The sequence below is a fragment of the Egretta garzetta genome, unplaced genomic scaffold (genome assembly GCF_000687185.1).
Source record: "Egretta garzetta isolate BGI_Z169 unplaced genomic scaffold, ASM68718v1 scaffold107, whole genome shotgun sequence".
In the NCBI taxonomy this organism is placed as follows: Eukaryota; Metazoa; Chordata; class Aves; order Pelecaniformes; family Ardeidae; genus Egretta; species Egretta garzetta.
The window spans coordinates 2,221,350-2,244,584 of record NW_009260399.1 but is presented as its reverse complement, the minus strand read 5'-3'; the positions used below and the strand labels follow the sequence as shown (position 1 = coordinate 2,244,584).

General features: G+C 39.6%; 1 protein-coding gene across 1 annotated transcript in view; it reads right to left on the bottom strand.

Annotated features, from left to right (window-relative positions):
- DOK7 (docking protein 7) overlaps positions 1-23,235 on the bottom strand; it is a gene marked incomplete at its 5' end in the record, with an annotated part of 65,405 nt that continues 42,170 nt past the window's right edge. The window contains 5 exon segments of the mRNA XM_035898672.1: positions 1-137; positions 1,798-1,950; positions 4,896-4,967; positions 6,028-6,093; positions 14,875-14,917. Of these exon segments, the coding sequence (XP_035754565.1) occupies positions 1-137; positions 1,798-1,950; positions 4,896-4,967; positions 6,028-6,093; positions 14,875-14,917 (471 nt within the window).

Sequence of the window (23,235 nt, the reverse complement as noted above, 5' to 3'; positions counted from 1 at the left end):
TCATTGCTGAGCCCCTTTCTTCTTCTGCTCTAGCTCCTGCAAGCGTTCCTCCCGGCACTGAGCATGCTGCGTTCCCACTTTGTGGGCTGTCTCGGTGGCTGCAATGTCAATTTGTGCATATCGGGATGATCCACTCCCTGAAATACCAAATGAAATCATTTAAAAAATGGTCTCTTTCATATGTTCCTGGGTAAAACTGACCCAGGGTTAAGCTGTTGAGACACGTCTTCCACAGATTTCCTAGATGATCTTGGTCTGGTCTTAAAGCAAGCTCTAAAAGGGGAGTAAGATGATAACCAACAACTAAAAAATAAAAACTCAAAAGCTTTGTTATCTACATATTTTAGCTATCTGTTTTTCTTCAAATAAGCAAATGAACCACTTGTATTTCTGCCCCAGGTTTGAATCTCCACCCGTACTCCTCTCAGTAGAAGACAAAATTGAGCTCAGCTCTCCCACTTCTGGCAGGCTTCATCAGCTGGCTACTAGTAAGTAAATGAGGAACTCGTGGTATTTGAAAAGAAAACACCATTGGTAGGGCAGTTGGCAGGATTCTTCTTTGTCTGGATTAGGCACTCTGTGAACATTTACCAGATCAACCTCCTTCAGCCTTAGACAGAATGGCAATTTAGCCCAAGAATTAGCAATAAGGGAGGTAAAAGCTGCTCAGTTTGTTCAGGAGCAGAACAGGTCTGTATGGATGCAGACACAACTCCAGAGGCTGGGAAAACTTTAGTAGGAAGAAATAAAATATTTGTGGCCATTAAAGGCACCTTCAAAGTTATACAAGTTGAGGTTGGAAGGGTAGTTGGCATTTAGGAAAGTTGATGTCAGTTTATGGAATTCAGGTTTTCATTCTTAATGCCTTGGCTCACTGTCTTTAAAACGAAGATAAAACATGACTTTTACATCTCAGCAGGGTGTTGTATAGGGAAGTACTTTAAAGTCTGGGAGAAGCTTAGAATTACTTAACTACAGCCACATAAACATCAAAAAAAACCCCAATGGGAAAAGTGCTACTATTTCAAAGTTAATAAACTTGCTGAAATTAAAAGTATAAAAATTAAAATCTCAATAGCTGAAAACTATACTTGGAAAATTCATTAACACCAAATGTGGGCAACTAAATTCCAGATCCTGATTAGGGGCTTTCTGTAAGGAGGAATGCATCTCTAAATGGCAATACACGGTAGCTATAATACATGTTTATGTGCTAATTGACCTAGTTAAGCATTAGAAGTAAAATACCCAGATCCAGATGAAAGAATAAAATACTAAAAAAAAATAAATACTTGAACTGGCTTCCTCTCTGTAGCACTTTCACACATCCTCATGAAGAGCAGATAGAACACCGTCTTCTATTCTTAAGCATTTGCTGCATGGCTCCAGAGTCAGTACTTTCAGGAGCAAGCCCTGTACACCTACACCCACAGCCCTGTTTCTGAAGCCAAGCAAGAAAAGTTAAGTAAGTGTAGTCCTAATATGTGCAATGAAAATCTTGAGAACACGAAGCAAATTACTGTCTGTCAAACTCCACAGATGCAGAGATGTTCACTTGAGAAGGAGTGCATATACAATGCACCTGTCAGAAGGATGCAAGATCTTATAGACCTCATTACTTAAAAATCTTTTTCAAAACAGTTGGCAATTACAAGAACTGCCTCACAAGCATAACTGGGTTCAAATCCTCTGTTACAAAGAGCCTAGGGGTAGATGAGAAACTGAGATTCCCCATGCCCCACACATTCTGTGTGACTGCATCCTTTGCTGTTTAAATGGCACTGTAGACTTCCTTACCTCTTACGCTCGTGCTAGGTTCTTGAAGTTCCAATTCCATGTAATGAAGCTGTTTTTTGGAAGTCGGGCTGACAGGAATATTAACATAGGTGGCTGTCTCGCTGTGGGGTCGATCTGATGCAGGGACATCAGCTGAATAACCTACTGCCCCTTCTAAAACAAGTAACATGTTATTGTAGACATTGTTTGCAATGACCAATGGTGCGTTTCATGAAAAGGCACTGTCCCATCAAATATTCTGAAAGCAAACAACTCAGCTTGCCAAACAGCGCATTTCTGTCATAGATAGGACATGAGAAGACTAAGGTTTCTGCAGAAAAGATCCTCAGAGACTGATCAAGCCAGGATCTGTGCAGAAGATCACAGTCCGCAGCCAGTGGTCTCACTGTGTTGTGACAGAAAACAAACACCAGGCAGAAATTTTCAAGCAGAAGCAATGTATGCGGCACTACCTCAGGAGGCTTTCAGCTCTAACGCAGGTTAGTAAAGCCTTATAGGAAGCAGTCTGTTCTAGGAAAATGTGGACTATTATATTGTCCACAAGAGAGCAACGAAAATCACTAGAAGTTCAGAAAGTATGTCCCGAAAACAGGGACTGAAGAACTGTTTCAAGCAAGGGGAAGGCAAGCTTGAAACGACGTTGACAGCTTCCCTGTATGGAGCCAAAAAAGACAGGAATGATGCCAAGTGGGGACAGACCAAGTAATAAAATACTTCAATCGCAGGAAAAAGTAGAAGATTGGACAGTGGGAAAACCTTTCTGATAGTAAAGGGTCACAGAACACTGGAGGAAACCCCACAGAGGCTGAAGAATTTCTGCATCTAGAAATTTCTAAAAAAAGAAATAGACCAACATCTACTAGGAAACAGTTTTCTATAAAGTGATTCTGACTTAAAGGCAACATTTCTGTCTACTGGATGAATTCTCAAGACCTCTTCTAGCCCTACTTTCAATTATTCTAATCTTGTCAGAAGTGAAACTAAGAGAGAAGGTAGGAAGTTCCTTTCATCGGACAAAGCAGGCATTTCAGCCTTCAACCCCTTCCTGACATCAGGCACCTACATCTAGTTTTTCAATCCATGAATACCAAGGGACTTCCCAGAATTACCTGGGCTAGAGGAGACCCAAATACAAACCTGTATTCTCTCCGTGCTTAGGCAAGGCTGCTCAGCAGGGTAACAACCACCTGCCCATCCAGTCCAGCTGAAGTCCTTACCCTTAAACACTTTCTGCTGTTAAGGCAATTTGGGACAGAGGAGTGCAGAGGAAAAATGGCATTACTCATATCAAAACTTAATTTGTCCAAATCACTGCTTTTCTTTTCTGCCCATTCAGGCACTAATGAGTTGTGAATAGAGAGGCAGTAGGTGATCAAGGTTTTGTAGCACAGGAGGGAATGACTCCTTATACCCAACCAAGAGCAGTTGTAATAACCATTAAGGGGAATTTTTCTTCTTGGACTGTATTATGAATAGCAGAGCTAACTCATACATAGGCAACAAGTAAGAGTTGTCAGAGGTTACAGCAGGTTCCAGGATAATGGAATTTCTTCAGGCTTAAGCTATTTAAATGAAAGGAGTGTACTATGCAGTCCAAAGTTTTAAAAGCCTGGAAAATTTCTGACAGATTTTCATAGAGAAAACATAGTAATGAAGCAACCAAACATTTTTTTGACCGTCAGACTTCAAGCCATTGTTCCAAAGCCAAGTGTTAGGAACAAAATGAAAAGGGGAAAAAAAAAAAAATCAAAGAGAAGAAATTTCTGTATCTCCATCAGACACCATTCTCAGAAATTATTCTCAATTATTCTGCCTAAAGCATTTCAAAGGAATTTTTTTTGACTGTGCCAAAAGGGATCCAGCAGAACCATAGCACCGAAAACCTGCATGCCAAATAGTTAAAGTTGTAAGCAAATGACAATTTTAAGGACTGATACAGAGCCATGAATAGGCATGAAGGGAAAGATAAGTTTTAAAGTCTTTCTATACACCGTTAAGGTGATATAGTAGGAGTTTAAGTGAAGTGTCCTCAAAGCTAGCTGGCATGGAAACTAGCAAACTTCTCTATAGAGCTAAATAGTTAAAGGTTTCAGGAAGCTGAATGTCATACCTGAGCGGACAAGCCAGGTGATTTTCCTAAGAACGGAAAACCCACACATCTATTAATTGGTGGGGCTTTGCACTCAAAAAGCAAAGAAACTGAACAAAGAAACCCCTAGCAACAATCAAATATTCTTGCTATAACTTGACTTAAAGGAAAGAAACAAACCAAGAACAAATTTGGGCAAACTGGAATGGAAGGAAAGGAAAAGTCTTCCGTTGTTTAGTCCGTGCTGTCTTAACAGAAACTGTGCTTTCTTTGTGAACATAGAAATACTTGGCTTTTCATTTTTCCTTCTATTAGACACTAAAAACTGCCCTGTATTTGTTTGAAGAGAAAGGTTTATTTGAAAAGCGTAAGACAGTGAAAAGCTGCTACTAAGAAAACAAGGCATACACAGAGAGGCATGGACAAAGTGCCTACAACAGTCCATCCTGGGTGGACAGCAGCAGAAGATGCATACAAGAGGGGTCAGAGAACCAGTATTTGAGATCATTATGGAGGGACAATTTGGGAGAAAAACAGACCAAAATGCACTGTTACAACATTCCGAAAGAATCACAATTGCTTGAAGAGAAAGGGGGGAAAGGTAGGAAGAAAAACAAGATAGTTAAGCAAATAACTGAAGAGTAAAAGAGAAAAGAAAGTGGCACTGAACTGAGGTGGAAAAGAAAGGGAAAGATTGTATAATTGGGGAGGGAAGAAGAAAATGATGTTTGAAACTGGTGGTTTAGCCTTTCTTTCAGCAAGTGTTTTTTTCTACCCTGTGTAGGCACTATTCTCAGAAACATGAGATAAATAATGCAGAAAGAAAACCAACACCATAAACACAGCCCCGAGAAAAGTGTGTGTGTGAGCAAGCATATCAAACTGACACGTTCAAGGGCACCACCTCAAAAATAAATGTTTAGAATAGATGACAACAAAAAAGGAAATGGAAAGAAACAGGAGATTTTAATGTCCTCTAATGCGACTGGCTCCAGAGATCTTTACTCACCAGGTTCCTCAGGGCTAGTAGGAGTTCCAGGTTCTGCAGGAGGTGTTAGCATCTCATAACCACCTTTAGGACCTAGAGTGCAGGAACACTGTCAATGGCTTTGAATTTAGGAATTTGCACAATGAAAAGAAAGCATATGATCTTCTGGGTTTGACTTGCAGCCTTTTAATTGGAATAATCATACTAAATAATCTCAGAAAGTATAAACGGTGGTTACTGTTGACTTTTCTGTAGTGGTGATGCCAGCATTTTCTAATGAGTGTAGCACCAAGGAAATAAACATTAGGACATTTTTACAAGTATTCACACTGAAGGCCACTGAAGTCAACAGCGTGTTTTGCTGTACATCGATGTGGGAGCAAAGCTGTGTTGAATGCATGAATCAGGGAGAAGTGTGTGGGTGATCTTGGGAGCATCTGGAAGACTCTTGTTAAAATTCCACCTCCAGCTTGATGGATAACTTCTTGATTTCTGACAAAGCGCTATAGAAAATGCTTAAACTAGCCCTTTCAAAGATAACTTTGCTTTCCAAGTGCAAATCATCATCCTTGCAAGAACCCGGGTTGCACAACATCATCAGTGCTTCCAGAGCACTAAGATGCCCAGGTTCTCTCATGATCTCAGACTCCATCCCAGTTCAAACAAGGCAAAGCTAAAAAGCTATGCCCATAGAATGAACATATTGGGATTAATTTGGAATGACAAACACTCATAATTTTATCTGCTGGTGTTGTTTCTCTCTCCGTTATCATGAAGAAGTATCTTTAGATGTGGTGGGGTTTTTTTCCCACCACATCATTGCTAGGGTACAGGATTTCTCATGGCCCGAGGTGGATTTTTTTGGTGGGTGCCCTTTGTTAAAGTGCTGGCAGCATTTTACTGCTGTGAATAAGATTACTGCCTATGCTCTGACACTTATCTCATCTGTCACCATCTCTTCTAAACTTATCCCATCTGTCAATGCCTTTCTAACAAAAACTCTGCAAAGCAAAAAACCCAAAGAAATACGTAAGCCTTACAATAGGGAATCAAGTCATACATTACCTTTAACATTTTATGAAGTTTAAAATAATTTATGTTTAAATTAATTTAAATTTACAGGCACACATACCTCGTAAACACTTACACTTACCAGCTTGGAGACTGTGCCCTCTATGCACTTTCAGAGACCCAGAAGCTGCCATGACAGAAGCACCACCTGTTTTAAAAGAGCGATATTCACATTAAATCTAAGTACCTGTTGTTATTATTAGATATCTGCTGCGCATCAGCATTTTTAGTAGATGATTCTGAAACATCAAGAAAAAATTCAGTAAGAGTTACAAGCCATGGTTCCTCATTTAAGTGATATTCCCTTTTTATTTTTTTTTTTTTGCTAATTTTTTATGCTGAGATTGTGGCACTATAATTTAATTTTGCTGTTTTCTTTCTTTAGAAAGAAAGGATGCCTTCTAGAAAGCTTCAGGATACTGGTCTCCCTTTTTGTGGCGAGTACTACCTTACTCAAAGAGACAGTCAACTTGAAATGGCAATGAAAACTGAGTGGGGAGTTGTCTTTGAGACCCATAACATAGCTTTGGCAGTCACAAAGTTCACAAAGTGTTCATTAAAATCTCATCAGACTAGATCCAAAACCTATTCAAGTTAATGGGAAGAATTGTATCACTCTTCAAACAGTCCACCCTCCAGTTTTAGACGTGCATAAACTGGGGCAGGATGAAGGGTAGGTGAAGGATCTGGCTTCCATGGGGTTTGAATCCAGGTCATAGATGGTTCTTGTGAAAGATCTTTCCAAGTGTTACAGCCAGCTTTGGCAAGGGCATGTTAGATGGCACAGTCCATCTCCTTTCCCCAGCCCTATTCCCCGGTACAGTAACAAGTACGGAATTTTGAGGAAACAAGAGCAAGCAACTCAGAAACCTAGGGAGTGGTACGCATGCAGCGTGGTTTGTCTACATACACACATCCCTTCTTTACCTAACCAGCAAACTAACCAGCACTACACCTCCCTGTTCGGTTAGCGTTATCCCTACCCAGCCATGAATGTCTTGCCTCTCCTGCTGGCACTCTGAGCACCTTAATCAAGATGAGTGGCATTTACTTCCTCACATGAAGAATTTCAAGGGAACTTCTCGTGCAAGTAAGTGGTACTCAAGAGGAACAAGGTAGGAGGCTGTGCTTATGAGCAGCCCCGCCACTGGTGACAGGGCAGCTGTGCCGCCTGCTGCCGGGTGCTGGGGATCAGGTATAAAACCAACACGCTCTTCTGAGCTGATCAATTGTCTCTGTGCAGGTGAGACACTTCTCTGCAAAGTATTTTTAAAATAGCGTCCAAAAATTACTGTAACTCTTATGCAACATGAAGAAATTCTGTAAAATAGATAGCAGTCTCAAAATCTAAGAAATATGCATGACCTAGGAAGCTATAGAAAATGGCAATTTCTTATTTTTTCCCCCTGTATAACGTACACGTTCATCCATTTTTTTTCTAATTTCCAAGCTTATAAAATAATCCCTACACCTTTATAAAATAAATCTAAATAAAACCCAGAGGTTATTTCACTTAATGAGGACAATGGATTAAAAAAAAAAAATAAACACCTATTTCAGAAGTGTACAACTGAACTAAACCCTTTAGCCTTGTAGTCTTTGTGTACACAAATGCACATATAGAGTAATCCAGGCTACAAGAACAATTTTCAAGCATACCATACTGAGACACTGATTTTGTATTTTAACAAATGAGATCAGACTGTAGAACCTTTACATACTCTGGTGAGGACTTAACCAGTAAAAACTTTATTTGAAATTTTGTTTTTAACAAGACTGCTGATAAAAATAAATGCAAAAATATGACAGCTCTGGACTAGCTGATTTACTTTTATTTGCACTCTAACTGATTTTCCTTTTTCTTGCCTCAGAGAATCCTGTCTCTGCAATATTAAGAATATTGGAACACGCTTTATGTGGCTGAAAGCCGTACCTTACTTTGAAACAAGACTACAGCTTTACGCTAACTGCAGCTTCGTCACAAAACTGAGGGGGGCGGGGAGGAGGGGAGTTTCTCCCTCAAAAACTTAATGTCATTCAGCATTTTTTTTTCCAGAGAAAACATGGATTTTTAAACAACATTTTTAGGATTTGTGAAAAGCACACAGGATGGGAAAGGAGATTTAAACCAATAAAATACTCCAATCATTTATGGTCAAGTTGAAGTTTTCCCATTTGGAGCTCATTTAAAAGAACTATGTTAATGCTTCAGGATTTGACCTGTTGCATTTTCCTCATTTTCAGATCTGGCATCTAACAAATATTTACATAGGAAATCTCTCATGGAATTTTTTTTAAGCTTTGAACTGTGTCGTATAAACACATGGCAAGAGATCGACCTAGATATTTTCTTCCTTCTTCTTCACAGCTACCATATAAACGGGTTTGTTTCTCATTTATGAATCCCAGGATAACACTTGCAGGAATGGAAAAAGCAAGTTAGCAAGACAAGTTTCTGAACATATAAAGCATCCAGCAGGAGACAGAAAACCCCTTCCATCAGTCTTTGTGTCTTACAAGGGACTGTTAAGAATAACTTTTTCAGTTTCCCCTGCCATCCAGTTCTGTGTGGCTGACTCGCCCAAGTCTTTGTTCAAACTGAGTAGCTCATCAAGAGAGTTATTTCTGTTCTACTTTCCTCAATGTGCAAGAGGAAGAAGATATTCAAAATGTGACAAAATGAAAATATGCTGTGGAACATTTTGCATTCTTACATATGATTAGACTCAAATGTCTGATGGAGCTCAATGAAGACAACCACTATTTGAAACATTTTTCTAACTTCTTAGGCATTTCTTTATTTCTTTAAAAACAAGCACAGCTTACAAATGAGAGGGAAGCTGGAATACATGCTATAAACTGGGCCCAGAGAATTTACGTCTTCAAATCCTGTTGGTACATGGCCCGTGAGCAGACACGTGCAATGCTACACTGCATTTACTAAGTGATCACTTCTTTCTGCCCAGCCTCTGCTTTGCCTTCATGGAGTAGGTCACAAACTCTGCAGGTCTGGGCTATTAAATTTGCTGACAAGGAAGAAAACACTACACTCTGTAAATTCTTGCTTCTTATGGAATTAAAACTACCTTTACTATGAAGTACTTTGATCCACTCAGCCAAGCAACATTGCCATCTCCTCCTTTGAAAATAGATACCTTGCTTAAAAGAGCATTCAAAGCCTAGAGCTACTGATTGTCAGGAGAAATACTGCAAGTACACCAGGAGGTTTTTTCATGTAAATATAATAAAAGACTTCCTGGTGCTGTATAAAACTTCCCTAAGTCTGTTACTCTTCAACCTTCAGGGTGATTTCATATATTTTCTGCTATACAAATGGCATTACCCGCAATAAGTAAAAGCTGAAAGGGATGCTTAAAAATGCTTACTTGCTCTACAGATTTCACCGTATTCAGAAATGCCTCCTCTCTCCCTGACAGGGAACTTCAGAAGTAGTAAAATTACTCAAATTAGAAATGCATTCAAGCACAGTGACTGTTCAACTATTGCTCCCCAAACATGCCTGCTTAGTGTGTCCAAAAGAGTCACAGAGGACGTAACTACCTCTGGCATCTTCCCATGCTGTAGGGCCACTCCAGCCCAGTCTCCCATCTTTGAAAATGCAAAAATGTTAAGGTAGAATCATTACCATTTTCCTGTACCAGGAAACTCAGTGTCTGTTTTTTGAAAAATATATCTTCAAGGATGCTTTACATACATTTGCTCCAAAAATCTTGATGCATCTGAAGCCAAGAATGAATGTCACATAATGAGTTTCCTTAATAGAAAAAAAACAAAAAGCTGAAATAATCACTATGCTTGCAAATATGCTTTAATGGTTGGACTTGATGATCTTAGAGGTCTTTTCCAATCTAAACAATTCTATGATTCTATGAAATAAGGTTCCTCACCTTTGTGTTCTAGAAGGTTGAGATATGTAATTTCCCCAGATTTCAGTTGTCAGAGGAAGCATGGGGAAACAAATCAGGAATATCGAAAAGGCAGGACTCGAGCGTCACTGTGGCATGGGTTTACCACCTTCTGTCACCCCCAAAACAGGGACCAGGAACCTGCTGGACCCACCCAGCCAACGCTGATGAAACAGCAACATTTGCATCATTCACTAGCATATGATTTCACCGCAGTCACTTTTTTTCCACTCCTGTCAGGCCCTTAGTAATTCAGAGAGTCACCGAGGCCAAGGTTTAGCTTGTAAATGCAATACGTATTTTAATCACTTAAACTACTTTTTCTCAGTTCTTATTTTTCTTCCCATACGGAATTACTTTGAGAGCACTTATAAAATAAAGCACAATCAAGAAAGAGTATGTCATATTATGGCAGGGTTTTATTAATCAGTTTCTCATTATAATAATGCTCTTCTATTATCATGTTTAGCCCTGTGAGGTACGACATATTTATGGTGGATACTCTTCAGCACACAGTCCTTTACTGGCTCAATAAAATTATCATAGCATACTTTGTCTTCCTACATCTGAAAAGCTGACAACACATTTCCTGGAAAAGAAAATTGTGAATTATAAATTATCTTCAACCTAAGCAACAACCAACACAGTACGGCCCAGATTCCTCTTTCTCACCACTCTCAATTAATTCCTTGAAAGCTTACTCCTAAGCTTGGAATAGAAGCGTCAGGCTGCATAGGTTCACAATAAAAAAATTAAAAATGCATGAAAGAAAGCCTATTTTTCCATCATAAAAGCTAAGCTGTCAGGCAGCTGAGTTAATTTTCAGCACCCATCACCTGTTATATACTTAATTTTGTTCTTTCTTTTTATCTCCCTACCTTGACTGCCTATCTACCCAAGAACAATTTAATAGAGAGACAACGTTCATAATCAGCATTCAGCTGACATTTCAGCTGAATTCCAATCCACAGAATTGTTTTATGTTTATTCCTTAACTCATCCTCTCAGAACATTTCCCATCAAGCATGGTGTAGGTTTGGTATTACAAGCAAAGAGGCTGTCAGATAGCAAGGGTGTCTGTTGCAATGATGATGAATTTGCTCCTATGGAATATGGAAAAAATGGAACTGCATAGACAAAAATAAAAGATAATTTAAAAATCACAAAACTTAACAATATTTAAGTATGCTGCTTCCACGGGAGGATATTTATTAACTTATTTTCCCATTCAGTGATTGATTTTTGTAATGCCAGAGCCTGCAGCACAGAAGAACAGGGAGATCAGACTTCCCACTATAGATGTTTAATTTGGGTGTTGAAATGCCCAAGGTTGGGTCTGGCTCCTGGAAATGCCTGGGCAATCAGCTTCCCTGTAGCTAATGGGAAGGGACAAAAGTTTCTGAAATATGGTGCATAAAGCCTGTATGAAATGCCTTCTCCAGGGACTGCAAAGGGACCCTAAAGACTTCCCCAAGCCCATTCCAGCCCTCAGTTTAGCTTCTCCAAACAGGAGTCTTGGGATTCAGGCTGCTCAGTTCACTTGTAAGGGGACTGGCAACCAAGGACAGAAATAGTGGCATTTTTTCTCCCCCCACAAAACCACCTCATCTTTTAAACATCATTGATAAAATGGGAGAGCTGTGACTGAGTTCTACTCAGCTGAGAAAATTCAAGTCTTTTGGAGGAGAGCATGAAGACATTAGGAAGGGCTGGAGGTTCCTATCTATGCCTTTGCAATGAACAGGCCTAAATCACAGCGAGAAACACTGCAGCTGTTAGGAAATACATTCAAAATATAGGAATAGCAAAGGACTTCAGGTGATTTAAGGTGGATTAAGGATTCTCACTGCAGAACAAGCTAAACAACCACCTGTCAGACATACACACACAAGTACATCCTTACTTCAGGGCAGAGGCTTGAACTAGACAATCCCTTCAGCCCTGTTTTTCCTACAGTGCTTTGGTTTATAGCACCAGAAAGATAATCAAGACAATAACAAGCTTTTCAGCTCACCATTCTGTGAAATGTGCTGTCTTTTGGTTCCACCTCTCAACGCTGATCTCATTCATGATCCCTTAATTCAAAACACTTAAGCAGGTCCTGAGAGAAGGACCTACATAACATGTCTCTGAAATTGCATCCACTCGATCATGCTACAAAATTCTGAAGCATTCATGAGAAACTCTGCATAGGTCCCATGAGAACTCCTTAGACCAAATGTACTAAACCTAGGTGCCTCCAGAATCCAGCAATCTCAGAAATCAGGAAATCTGAATCATATTTTTGAATCTCTGTCCTGCCACGGTATTTTAAGGTCCATAATAACCATAAATGCAGTCTACTGTACTTAAGAGCAGGCATACCCACCTCATTCAACTCCAAAGAATCCCTTACCTTCATCTCTAGTGCAAAGCTGCAATACTTATGGGAATAATTTCCTCCTACAAATGCAAGCAATCTAATTCAGTCTCTCTTTCTAATCAATCTTTACAAAGTTATTTTTTACGAAGGCAACCAAATTATTTAAACCAGGATTAAATTATTCATCCCATCTTTGTTTTTTCCATCTAGTAATATAATTCAGAATTGTTGCCACTTGTATGAACACTTTTCAGCTTGCCTTTAGAATTAGAAACACTTCTCTGAAGTTGCTGAGTCTATTGCTCAGCCTATAAAACTAACAGTAGAAAGAGAACGTCATCACCCGCATTCACTACCAACAAACTGAAAAAAACATTTAAACAGTTGATCCTGACACAATAACTCCATTTGTTGCTACAGAACTGAGACATTCAAGAGCAAATACGTTATACAGAACACGTGGGCACCTGTAGCACTGGAAGAGGTGGGTTTGCATTCATACAGAGTATTTGAATGAAAATACAATACAATCTTTTCTGTGATAAAAAAGAAATATGTTTATGACTAAGTGGATTGGCACACTAGCAAACATTATAACTGTGCATTGGGTCATTGTACGATCATTCACACTAGTAGAGGTATCTTGCCATGCACACGCACGACAGGTTTTGAAAGTAGGTACCTCAAATTAGTGTGCCTTTAATGTTATCCTCAACAATGGATTAAAAAAATCCTGCTAGAGAAACACAGAAAGGTTCTAATGGTGTTCCTTTAGTCCACCAGGGCAGTTTGAATGGCTGCTCAGCACCTGCAGTTAATGGCTTGGATTAAAGATGGTGGAATCAAAACGTGCAAAGGCTACAGTACTATTTTGAAAGCTTTGCAACGCCAAGTTCAATTATACTTGAAATATTCACATGTATGAAAGACAATACTTTAAAATGAAATATCTGAGGATAATAAAAATGTCACAAGACAGAGAAAATATGGATTTCTTTTGTATTCTGAAAAACAGTGTAGTGAAGAATAAGGTTCTACAGGTATATGAGAGCATTTGAGAGATGAAACCCCACAAAGACAGCTAAAAACTTCAGTCACTGGCTTTAGATGCTGCATTTGCCTAAAGCACTTATACTTACTCCAACAATTATTCAGTTCTTTCCTTAAACAATATTTTCCCAGTGTACCAGACATGAAAACCCACCCACTCAAATTTCTTCAGTCTTGTATCTTCCCTTTCTGTTGATCTAAAAATCTGTCCTGTATTTCTACATTTCCAATTTGCTTAATGATAGGTTTTATCAAAACAGCTCACTCCTTCATCAGCATGAACAGCCTGAGATTAATTTTTTGTCCAATATTGTTTGCATCCACAATTAATTTGCCACTGAAATTAAAGCAGAAATAATATTGTGCCCACCACACACAGCTATAGACCCAAGTTCACCAGTATTTACACACACTTTAATCATAAGTGAGCTGGGTTCCTTGGGTTGATTAGAGGACTAGAAACCTGAGTACCAGAAGGAAAGATAAAATTAGAGTTAATGATCCAATTGGTGCTTCTACTTACACATCTATAAATCAAGAGTAATTCCACTGACTCGAGTGGAATAACTAGGAACAAGATCTGCTAAATGCTTCTGGATTTTCTCCTACTCAGACAGACAAAGGCATAGAGTTACTTATGACCTTCTCCAGATGCATCTCCTGATCCTAGGTATTTTACTGGATTTGTTCACACAAGTATCAATCAGCTATACCTCTTTATGTATTTGCCGAGGTTTTTAAAAGTAATAAAGAAACCCAAGCACATAAAGCTGTTCTATGTCTATTGGAAACAGGCAACCTGATAATTTAATGGATCTACTGAATTATCAGGTAAACAGTTTAAGGAATATAAAGATGTTTAAGATGCTAAACAACTTCTTTGCACAGATCTCTCTGTGGAACAAGATGGACGCAGTACAGAAAACCCAAACTTAACAAATGTTATCTTTGAAGTAAAATGATGATACAAAAGGTGCCAGACCAGTTTGGCTACATCAGACAGAGAACTCCATGACCAACAGATTCTGCTGATAGGCAGATTCACAATGCAAAGAGAGTCAGTGCCGTTACCTTTGCCTAAATAATCTTTCCAGACTGGATACTCAGCTTCCTCCCTTTACTGATTTTGTCGGTCGGTCAGTTCTTCCACTGACACAAAAAGAAGCATCTCCATGTTGCCTCTGGTAAGGAAGCATTCCCGTGGTTTTGTGTTATTTAGAAAACTGGGTATACACCCTGAACAATTTTTCCCTTGGTGTTCATATAGCCTAAAAAGAACGGTTTCTTGATGTCCTTTGACTGTGTATGTAGAAAAAACACTAAACAACTTCATATAGAACCTGACAACTTTGCACCTCTTTGGATTACAAAAGGAAGGGAAAACCAAAGATATTAATCTTTGCAACCAAAGATACTACAGACTATAATATATTTCATAGTTGTCAGTCATGAATTGCAGCAGCAAAACCACCCACAGCAAGACACCTCTCAATATAGTCTTTAGTTCTGCTTCCATAAACCTGTTTTTCTCATCACAATTTGGGACTTAAGCATTATTCTTTAACAAAGCAAATAACTAAACGGCTCCTACCTGGTATAGCTGGTAAGAATCCAGACTGTAATATTGCTGTTCCCTAAAGAAAACAGAAAATTTTAGAATGAAAAATCTTTACATGAAATAGAAACTTTACAAAATATAGAAAGAATGGCAGAGAAATCACTTCACCATCACAAAAGCTCAACACATGGTTTTGAAATCCAGAACAGACACAAAGGTGTTCAGAACGGACTAAGTTGCCAAACCTTCGGGTACCTTAGTGAAGGCTGACTAACTTGACCTTGGGTGCTTTGCAACAACTGTAGCAGCCATGGTGAAGCTTAGTACTATTGAATCAGCCTTGAATTAAACAGCAAAAAGCAAGACAATTTGATATTCAGAGGCAGATGAGACCAAGTTGGAGTAACATATCTAAATTAAGTCCATGGTAGGTGCTGTGAACAGACTGAAGCCTGGTGTGCTTCCGAATCAGCTCCATAAAATCCAATGTATTTCATCCTTGAATTCAGACCGCCTACAAATCCCTGCCGTGACATCAGAGCCTTTCTTGAAAAGCTTTGTGCCATCTCAGATGCTTCACATCGCCCATACCGCATTGGTACCGTGGCAGCTAGGGCACATCAAAGCAGTCAGGCATAGAGTCCAGTGCCCATTCACACTTCAGAGTAAGCATTTTCCAAAACATGCTTGCAGGCCAGGTTTCTCCCCAGCCATACTATCCATGTCATTCAAAGCTGATCTGGGCTACACTCTGGCACTTCCATCTCCAGGTGGTTTCGAGGCTGTTCCTGCACTGCACCGAGGTAGGCTGTGAAGTCGGTCTGGTCTGTGCTACTGACCACCGCTCTGCCAAAGAGATCTCTTATTTCTGTGACCTTGGCAAGGACAAGAATACATCATCATGGTCCATTCTTTTCCATCAAGAAATGTGTGTTCTGGACTTCGAAGTGGAAAAACACTATCTACGTATTGGAGCTGAGCAATAACACTGCTCAATTCCACAGCAATAAAATTCCATTTTGTATAACACCTGACAGTAATTTTCTTCACCTAAATACACAGACTTGTGACCTCTGATAACTCTCCGTTTCCTATGCTTTCTTATAAAGCGGTGGCTTTTCAGACACATTCAGGACTTTACATGTACTTTACATATATCTTCCCCCTACACAGGCACTGCATTGATTTCCCAAAATTTCTCAACAGAAAACAAAATAGATTATTTACTTATTATCCATGTAGAAGTTCAAGGCACACTAATTCCTGCACAGCATTTTCTGAAGGCAAGGATATTAAGACATAAAGCTCATTACATGTGACCATCACAAAAACCTGTCAGAGCTATCAACTGGATCCAACTTCAGTTAAAGTAGGTGGAAAGGCTTTTTTTGGTTTTGATGGACATTGCAATAAACCAGAAGAAGATTAGAAAAGATTACACCAATTCTGCTTCAGCCAGTAAAATATACATTGAAAGAGCTTAATTGGAACAATTGGGGTACAGGGGTGGTGCAAGATTTTTTTAAACACAGTTTTGAAATCTGCAACACAGAATGACTTTCAACAGTGGAATAACACACGACATACAGGCTGTTCTGCCTGGTCCTGTTGCAAGCGTGCAATCTACCGCTTCAGTATTTACTTGAGCTTTTATGCTAGCTGAATATTTTAATATATGAGACACTGAATTTGAGCAACTGTTTAGATTAGAAGTAGAAGGGAGGGGGAGGAAATCAGAAACCTGGCCAAGATTTCATTTCTGAAACGGAAGAAACATTCCACAGCATTTCAGAAAAAAAGAGCATTTTATTAATTTAAACATGGTGGATGTTATTTGTTTCTATAGTTACAGTGTGCTACCACCGAAGTTGCTGCTTTCATTTAGGGAATATGCATAAGTATCTGCACAGATAAAGGACAGAGGACTTTAGAGTCCATTATGAGCAACTCTCTGTATATTTAGGTAACAATATTTTTCCATTACAATAGAATGTCTATGAATTTTTTGTCACTCTTATTTATAGCAGACTTTAAAAAATGTTTTTTTCCTGCCCCCAGTAACTTATTAGGGGGTTACTAAAACAGAACATCAGAAAATAATTTCCCTGACTGGTTATGTCTGTGGATGTAAAGCAGATTATGCTGCCTCTGAAGGAAGCATCTGCTTGCATACTTAATGGAATAGAAGGTGGCAGGCTGCAGTGCTGAAATGCATAAAAATCAAATATTGCTAATGAGAAAGGATCGCACAACTTTCTGGCAACTTTTTTGCTTTTAAAACCAGCAAATTAGATTAGATGACACTTGACAAAGAAAGATGCAAAAAGGCAAAGAGAAGCTAGATGTGTGAAATTACATCAGATGCAGGACACCAATAAAATATCATTGAAATTACAGTGAATAGATGAAAGATGACAAATAACTAGAAGAATCAGATGTGATTAGATAAAAAAAATGAGTCTGAGATAATAACAAAAATAAAGCCAGTCTCTTGTTATCAAATGATTTTTCCAGACTATAAGGTTGTAGTCTTCTTTTCCATTTCAATATATCATATTCTATTATTTCTGCCACCCTGAGGCCTCCTGATGCAACCCCGTGTAAGAGAGAGGCTTCACTAACTTACAGCGGCTACCGCTAAGGCAACTCAGTAGAAAGAGCAGTATCAGAGACTTAAAAGCTGTATTTTTTGATTCTACAAAACTCAGGCAAAACATGCTTTTGTCTGTAGAAGAAACTTTTTCAATTATTATGGCATAATGTACACATGCAAATGCATGGTTTTCAACTGCAAACTGTAATACATACCTCAACCTACCATACGATTACACCAAAGGAGAAAAGGGGTAAGTAACCTCACCCGAATAATATGCTTTTGTTATGCCTGCTGTAATAGTCAGACAACAGCTAACAAAGTGAGTATCTAAATCCCACATATCTCATAATATTGCTCATAAACATAAGTCAAATATCTTTCTAATGGAGATTCTTTTATCCGTGATGCAAGAGCTGAGTGCTGAAGTATGTGATGCATGGCTGTTAGTTCAAACACCCGCACCACTACAACACCCACAGTAAATGGATATGTACCACTTGTATATCACACATCATGAACTACATGTCCAGGGCTATTTTAACTCTGGTAGTGATCTGGCTGCTGTCAGATGACATTCATTTTTGATGTTCTGCTTCCAAATATCTTGGGTAGGGCTCAATGATAGATGTTAGGAGAACCCCCTAGTTTGATATGCTGGATCATTATTCATAGGTTAGCTCTGTCACCCTACACAGCTAAACAGAACCTAAGCCTTGGCATTTATTTCTGTGTGCGCAAATAATCATCATAGTACATAATCCTTTTTACAATCAAAATGGGATTATTTCCCCCTCCCCCATGCGTATTTGGTATATCTTTCTCCTTCTTTCCCCCCCCCCTTTTTCGTTTTAAAGTTTCATTTGATTTCATTGAAAATGTCATTCACTTTAAATTTCACAAAATATGATTTACCAGATCAGTCTCATTTTAAAAAAAATTACCAGACACAAATACTGTCCCATTTAAAGAGCAGTATGCCTACCTTTCTCTGTATACTCAATTCACATACCCAGTTCTGCTCTGCTGCTGCTAATGGGAGTTTTAGTCTTTGGACATGAGATCAGCCCCAAAGTCCAGATCTTCCAGTATAAGTTCCAAAGCAAGGAGCAAGGACAACTGCACTGTGCAATTGCCTATTGTTGGAAGGAGTTTGCCAGATTCATAGTGACAAGAGGCATCACAACTTCTTTGTAAGCTCATCTCTGCGGTGTAAAAAAGGAGCCAGGATCTTACAAGTCAGGTGGACAGGAAAAAATTAAGGAAAATACTGTCTTAGGACTAATCCCTCCCATTACTTGCTCTGAGGGTAGGAACTGAGAGATAGCTGCTCCATATAAAATGTGTCTTTTCAAAGAACCAAAACATTTTTTTCGTATTTTTCCTCCTAAAAAGGAGGAAACCACACTTCCAAGAAAAAGTAGATCAGCTTCTGTAGTTTATAATGCTGAGCTGGGCTCCATCATCACTGGCAAGAGGAATGAAATGTCATTTGCCTGATAACTGTCAACATTTCAGACACACCTCATCAGTCACAGCTAATGTCATTCCCTTTGTGTATCTTTAGAAATAAAGCTTTTCTTTCAGCTCATCTAAGTTTGGCAGCTTTTTATAGCATCATTATTCTGAACCTAGTAAGAGTTAGAGTTCTCAGTACAGGAAAGACATTGACCTGTTGGAGCCACAAAAATGATCCGAGGGCTGGAGCACCTCCCCCATGAGGACAGGCTGCGAGAGTTGGGGTGTTCAGCCTGGAGAAGAGGAGGCTCCAAGGAGACCTTATTGTGGCATTTCAGTACTCAAAGGGGGCTTATAAGAAAGACGAGGACAGGCATTTTAGTAGAGCCTGTTGCAATAGGACAAGGGGCAATGGTTTTAAACTAAAAGAGGGGAGATTTAGGCTAGACATAAGACATTTTAACTGGAACAGGTTGCTCAGAGAGGTGGTAGATGCCCCATCCCTGGGAACACTCAAGGTCAGGTTGGATGGGGCTCTGAGCAACCTGATCTGGTTGAAGATGCCCCTGCAGCGGGGTTGGGCTAGATGACCTTTAAAGGTCCCTTCCAACCCAAACTATTCTATGATTCTACAATTTTTAGGCGTCATTTGTTTTATTCTAAGCACATGTATGAAGTTTTGCCCCAGTCTGCATCCTCAGACTGGAAGAAGAAAGGCTCAACATAAATGAGAGGCTCCCAGATTCTTCTTGTTATGAAAGAGGAGTTCTTGCTCAACAGTAATAGAAGGAACTATTTGCACTGGGAGATTTTTATTCAGCACACACCAAACATGCACTCATAAACAGAGAGGATGGATTGCAACATTGGTCAGCTGCTTAATTTTCACAGAGAATATGATTTAGATTTTTTTCTCCTCTCCGTTCCTTTATTTTAAAACTATTGTGCAATATCAAGACCATGCAAAACATCCAGTTTTTCATGAGGAAACCACCAAAATCATGACTCAACCTCCAGAGGATGGTCCCCAAAAAGCAGAAACTATGAAGCAGGTTTCTCTAAGAAAGATCAAACTCTGTCATGCCTGTGGTATGTAGCTGGTGGCCCTTCATCACATCCCCTCTGCCTACTTCATGTAGTTTGCATGTAGAGGGAGGCAGCAGATTACAGTTACATTACATAGTTAATGACAATGGTATCTTGAACTGTCAGCAACTTTGCAAAGGAGCAAAGGCCACAATGAATTCTGAATGAAGATTTTGAAATTATCGTCACAAAAATAGAAATGCGTCAAATGCTTTTAGAAAATGGAAAAGCATAAGTCTTGAACATGTCCAAAGTTCTGCAAAGCTTGGCTATTTCAGCAAAACTAAACAAATCCTTAATGAGGATTAAAAGACCATGACTTATTCTTGGAGCAAATCACCAGAAAACTTTAAAGCTGGAATGCCTAGGCTGCCGCAAGAAAAGAAAAGGTTCCCAGGGAAGGTCAATAAGTACAGATACATGGAGCAACCTTCAAAGGTCATCTGCTTTGATGGGCTGTTTCACAATGCCCAGCTGTTGATCAGGTTCTGAACCAAAGATACAAAATTATTGAACTCTATGATCCTTCTTAACAACTCCAAATGAAACAGAAACTCCTGTCCATGGCATGCTTCAGGTGCAGGGCTCCAATTTCAGCCACAAACTTCTGATTACTCAGCTTCATCTGTCACAAGCCAACTGTCGGCTCACAGAAAGATTGCTGAAGTCAGTTCAGAAGCATCTCCATTCGCCCAGCCAAGCCCAAACATCAGCTATTTTCTGAAGCATGAAGCTGGCAATTTCAGTGGCACCAGCAAGGCATGCTCTGTGTCCCATTAAAATACGCCTCCTAAAACCTGTGGGATAATCACAGCCTAACTCATCGACAAGTTACAGGTGTTGTTTAAACAACAAGAGAAAAGCAAGAATGAAAAGTATTGGTTTGTTCTAGTCCAGGTTTGTGCACCCATCTGCTCTCTTTCACGTTTTTACAGAGGAACCCTTCATCTGTGATTTTTATAAGCTTTGGTTGAGAAGGGCCTTCTGCTTCATGCTGTGGGCTTCCCAGCCGCCCGCAGCCACGAGCCGTGTGTCACCCGATCCAGAGCACGACTGTTGGCATCAGAATATGACCATTGGCTCCAAAAATGACAGGCCTTCCCTTTTAGCACACTCTGAAACTGCCCACTCAAGGGAGAGAAAGAAAAGCTGGGCTGAGTCCTCTGCCACGGCTCCCACAGAAGCCAGTACCTGGATCCAGCTGCCCGGCCTCCACCTGGAGATCAAAGCCACCTCCAGCTGCCGCTTCGCTGCAACGGCCCTGAAATTCAGATGGTAGGAGTCTCGGCTGCAATGCTGAACGGTCAAATTTCAGGTTCTGCTACTGATAACATATGGGCATGGGGAAGCTGACACAGCAACAAGGAACACGATTTGCTCTTGTCTTTTGCTTTTCAAAAACAGGCCTGGAATTTCTACATACCGAAAAGTCACACTAGGAGTGGGCTGAACAACTGGACTGTAATGCAATTACGTGGTCACATATAATTTTTTCCACAGGACATCTGCCTCATTCACTGCATGAGGGGGACTCACGTGTGGGTAAAATGAAGATGGCACGAGCAACTGTAAATCTGTCAATTCCTGACCAGTGGGGTGCTTAACTTTTCAACCTAAATAACATCCTTTTAACACTACACACATATCTCATCATGTACAAAAATATTCAGACAGAATTCTAGAGGAAACAGCTATGCAATTCCATTCAATACGTATAAAATAGCTGGTGTAAACACATCAGTGAAGTTTGTGCCCGTTGCCAGGCACTACTACAAGTCAACCTTGCATACTTCTAGGCTAGACAAAAAACAAGGTCAAGAGCACATACAGCTGCCCCAAAGCTCTCCCCAAGTACACCCACCCCAAGTACAAAGCAAAGCCGGAAGGCAAACAACACCAAACCATCATAAACTGTCCTAACACCAATATCAGCTGATGGTTACAGAGAAATGCCCAAACCCACAACTTAAGAAACATAAATAAAATAAAGACACTTTGCCACCTCGCTCAAATACAAAAAAAAAAAAAAAGTGTATGATGGTTCCAGATCAAACAAAATTACTAAATAGTTTTGTGAATTTGACAGTCTGTCCTCACAGGTTTCTATACAAGTAGAAGCACTTGGTTATTTCATGGAGGCTTGTAAGGACAGATACAGTGACAAGCGTCAGAGAGAGCTCCTGCAGTAGCAAACCCTCCAGGTACATCAATATAAGCAACTCAAATGAAAAAGTGGACACTGATGGTTATGAATATTACTGACCAGATGAACTCATCTAAGCTTCCTGACAGACCTCACAGCACAAAGACGCTGGAGTATGACCAGAATGTTTTTCACTCCCAGTTCATGATACAGGAGAACTTTCACAGCAGGAGCCATGACTGGGCTGAAGAATTCAGCCAGCCAGAAGAAATAGCTAAGACAGACATAGGAAATTGCCTCTGAGACCAATTTTAATTCAATGTATTTGATAAACGTGTCCAGAATTGGTGCAGAAATTAGAAGGCAGGAACTAAAAACAATTCTTCACGAAAAATAAAATCACCATATGCAAATGTCATAGGGTGTAGTCATCAAAAATGACAACTGGGGCATAGCATCTCCCAATTTCAGAGCACAGAACCCTGAACAAATACACCTGTGAACTGATGCTAGATACATAATAAAATATATTAACATCAGCCTTTGCTGCCTATTTTTCACTAGATGAATCTCATAACAATCATTCTGCTGTTGGAAGACATGAAACGCTCCTTATACAATTGCCATTAAAACAAGCCATCAAATATTCTCAGCTCAGAAATGATAACTTCTCTTCTCTTTCTCCAGCTGTGCAATTCCCCTTCAGAAATATTCAGGTCTAAGATCCAAGGAAGATATAATCTGAAGTTCAGCCTATCCTATATTCTTAGGGCCAAAATAGAGACGCCAGTTCCCCCAGGTAATAAGAATCAGCTACATTGCTCCCCCCCGACTCCTCAGTTGAGCTGTCATGATTTACAGTAGCAGAAGATCTGTTCTGGAATTTTATGCGAAGGAACAATTTTTAATTTAAGCGTAAGACACCCAGCAGATTTTCTAATTCAAGATAGTGTTGTCAACTTTCTAGAGATGTTTTCATAGCAACATTACATTCCCTTTTCAGAGCCTTGTTCAGCTAGGCTCCTGCTAGTTAAACTACCTCTCCTAAGGTACATACAGAAACTCCAGCTGCAATGCTGTTCAAACACAGATTTGTCCTGACTTGAAGGTTCAG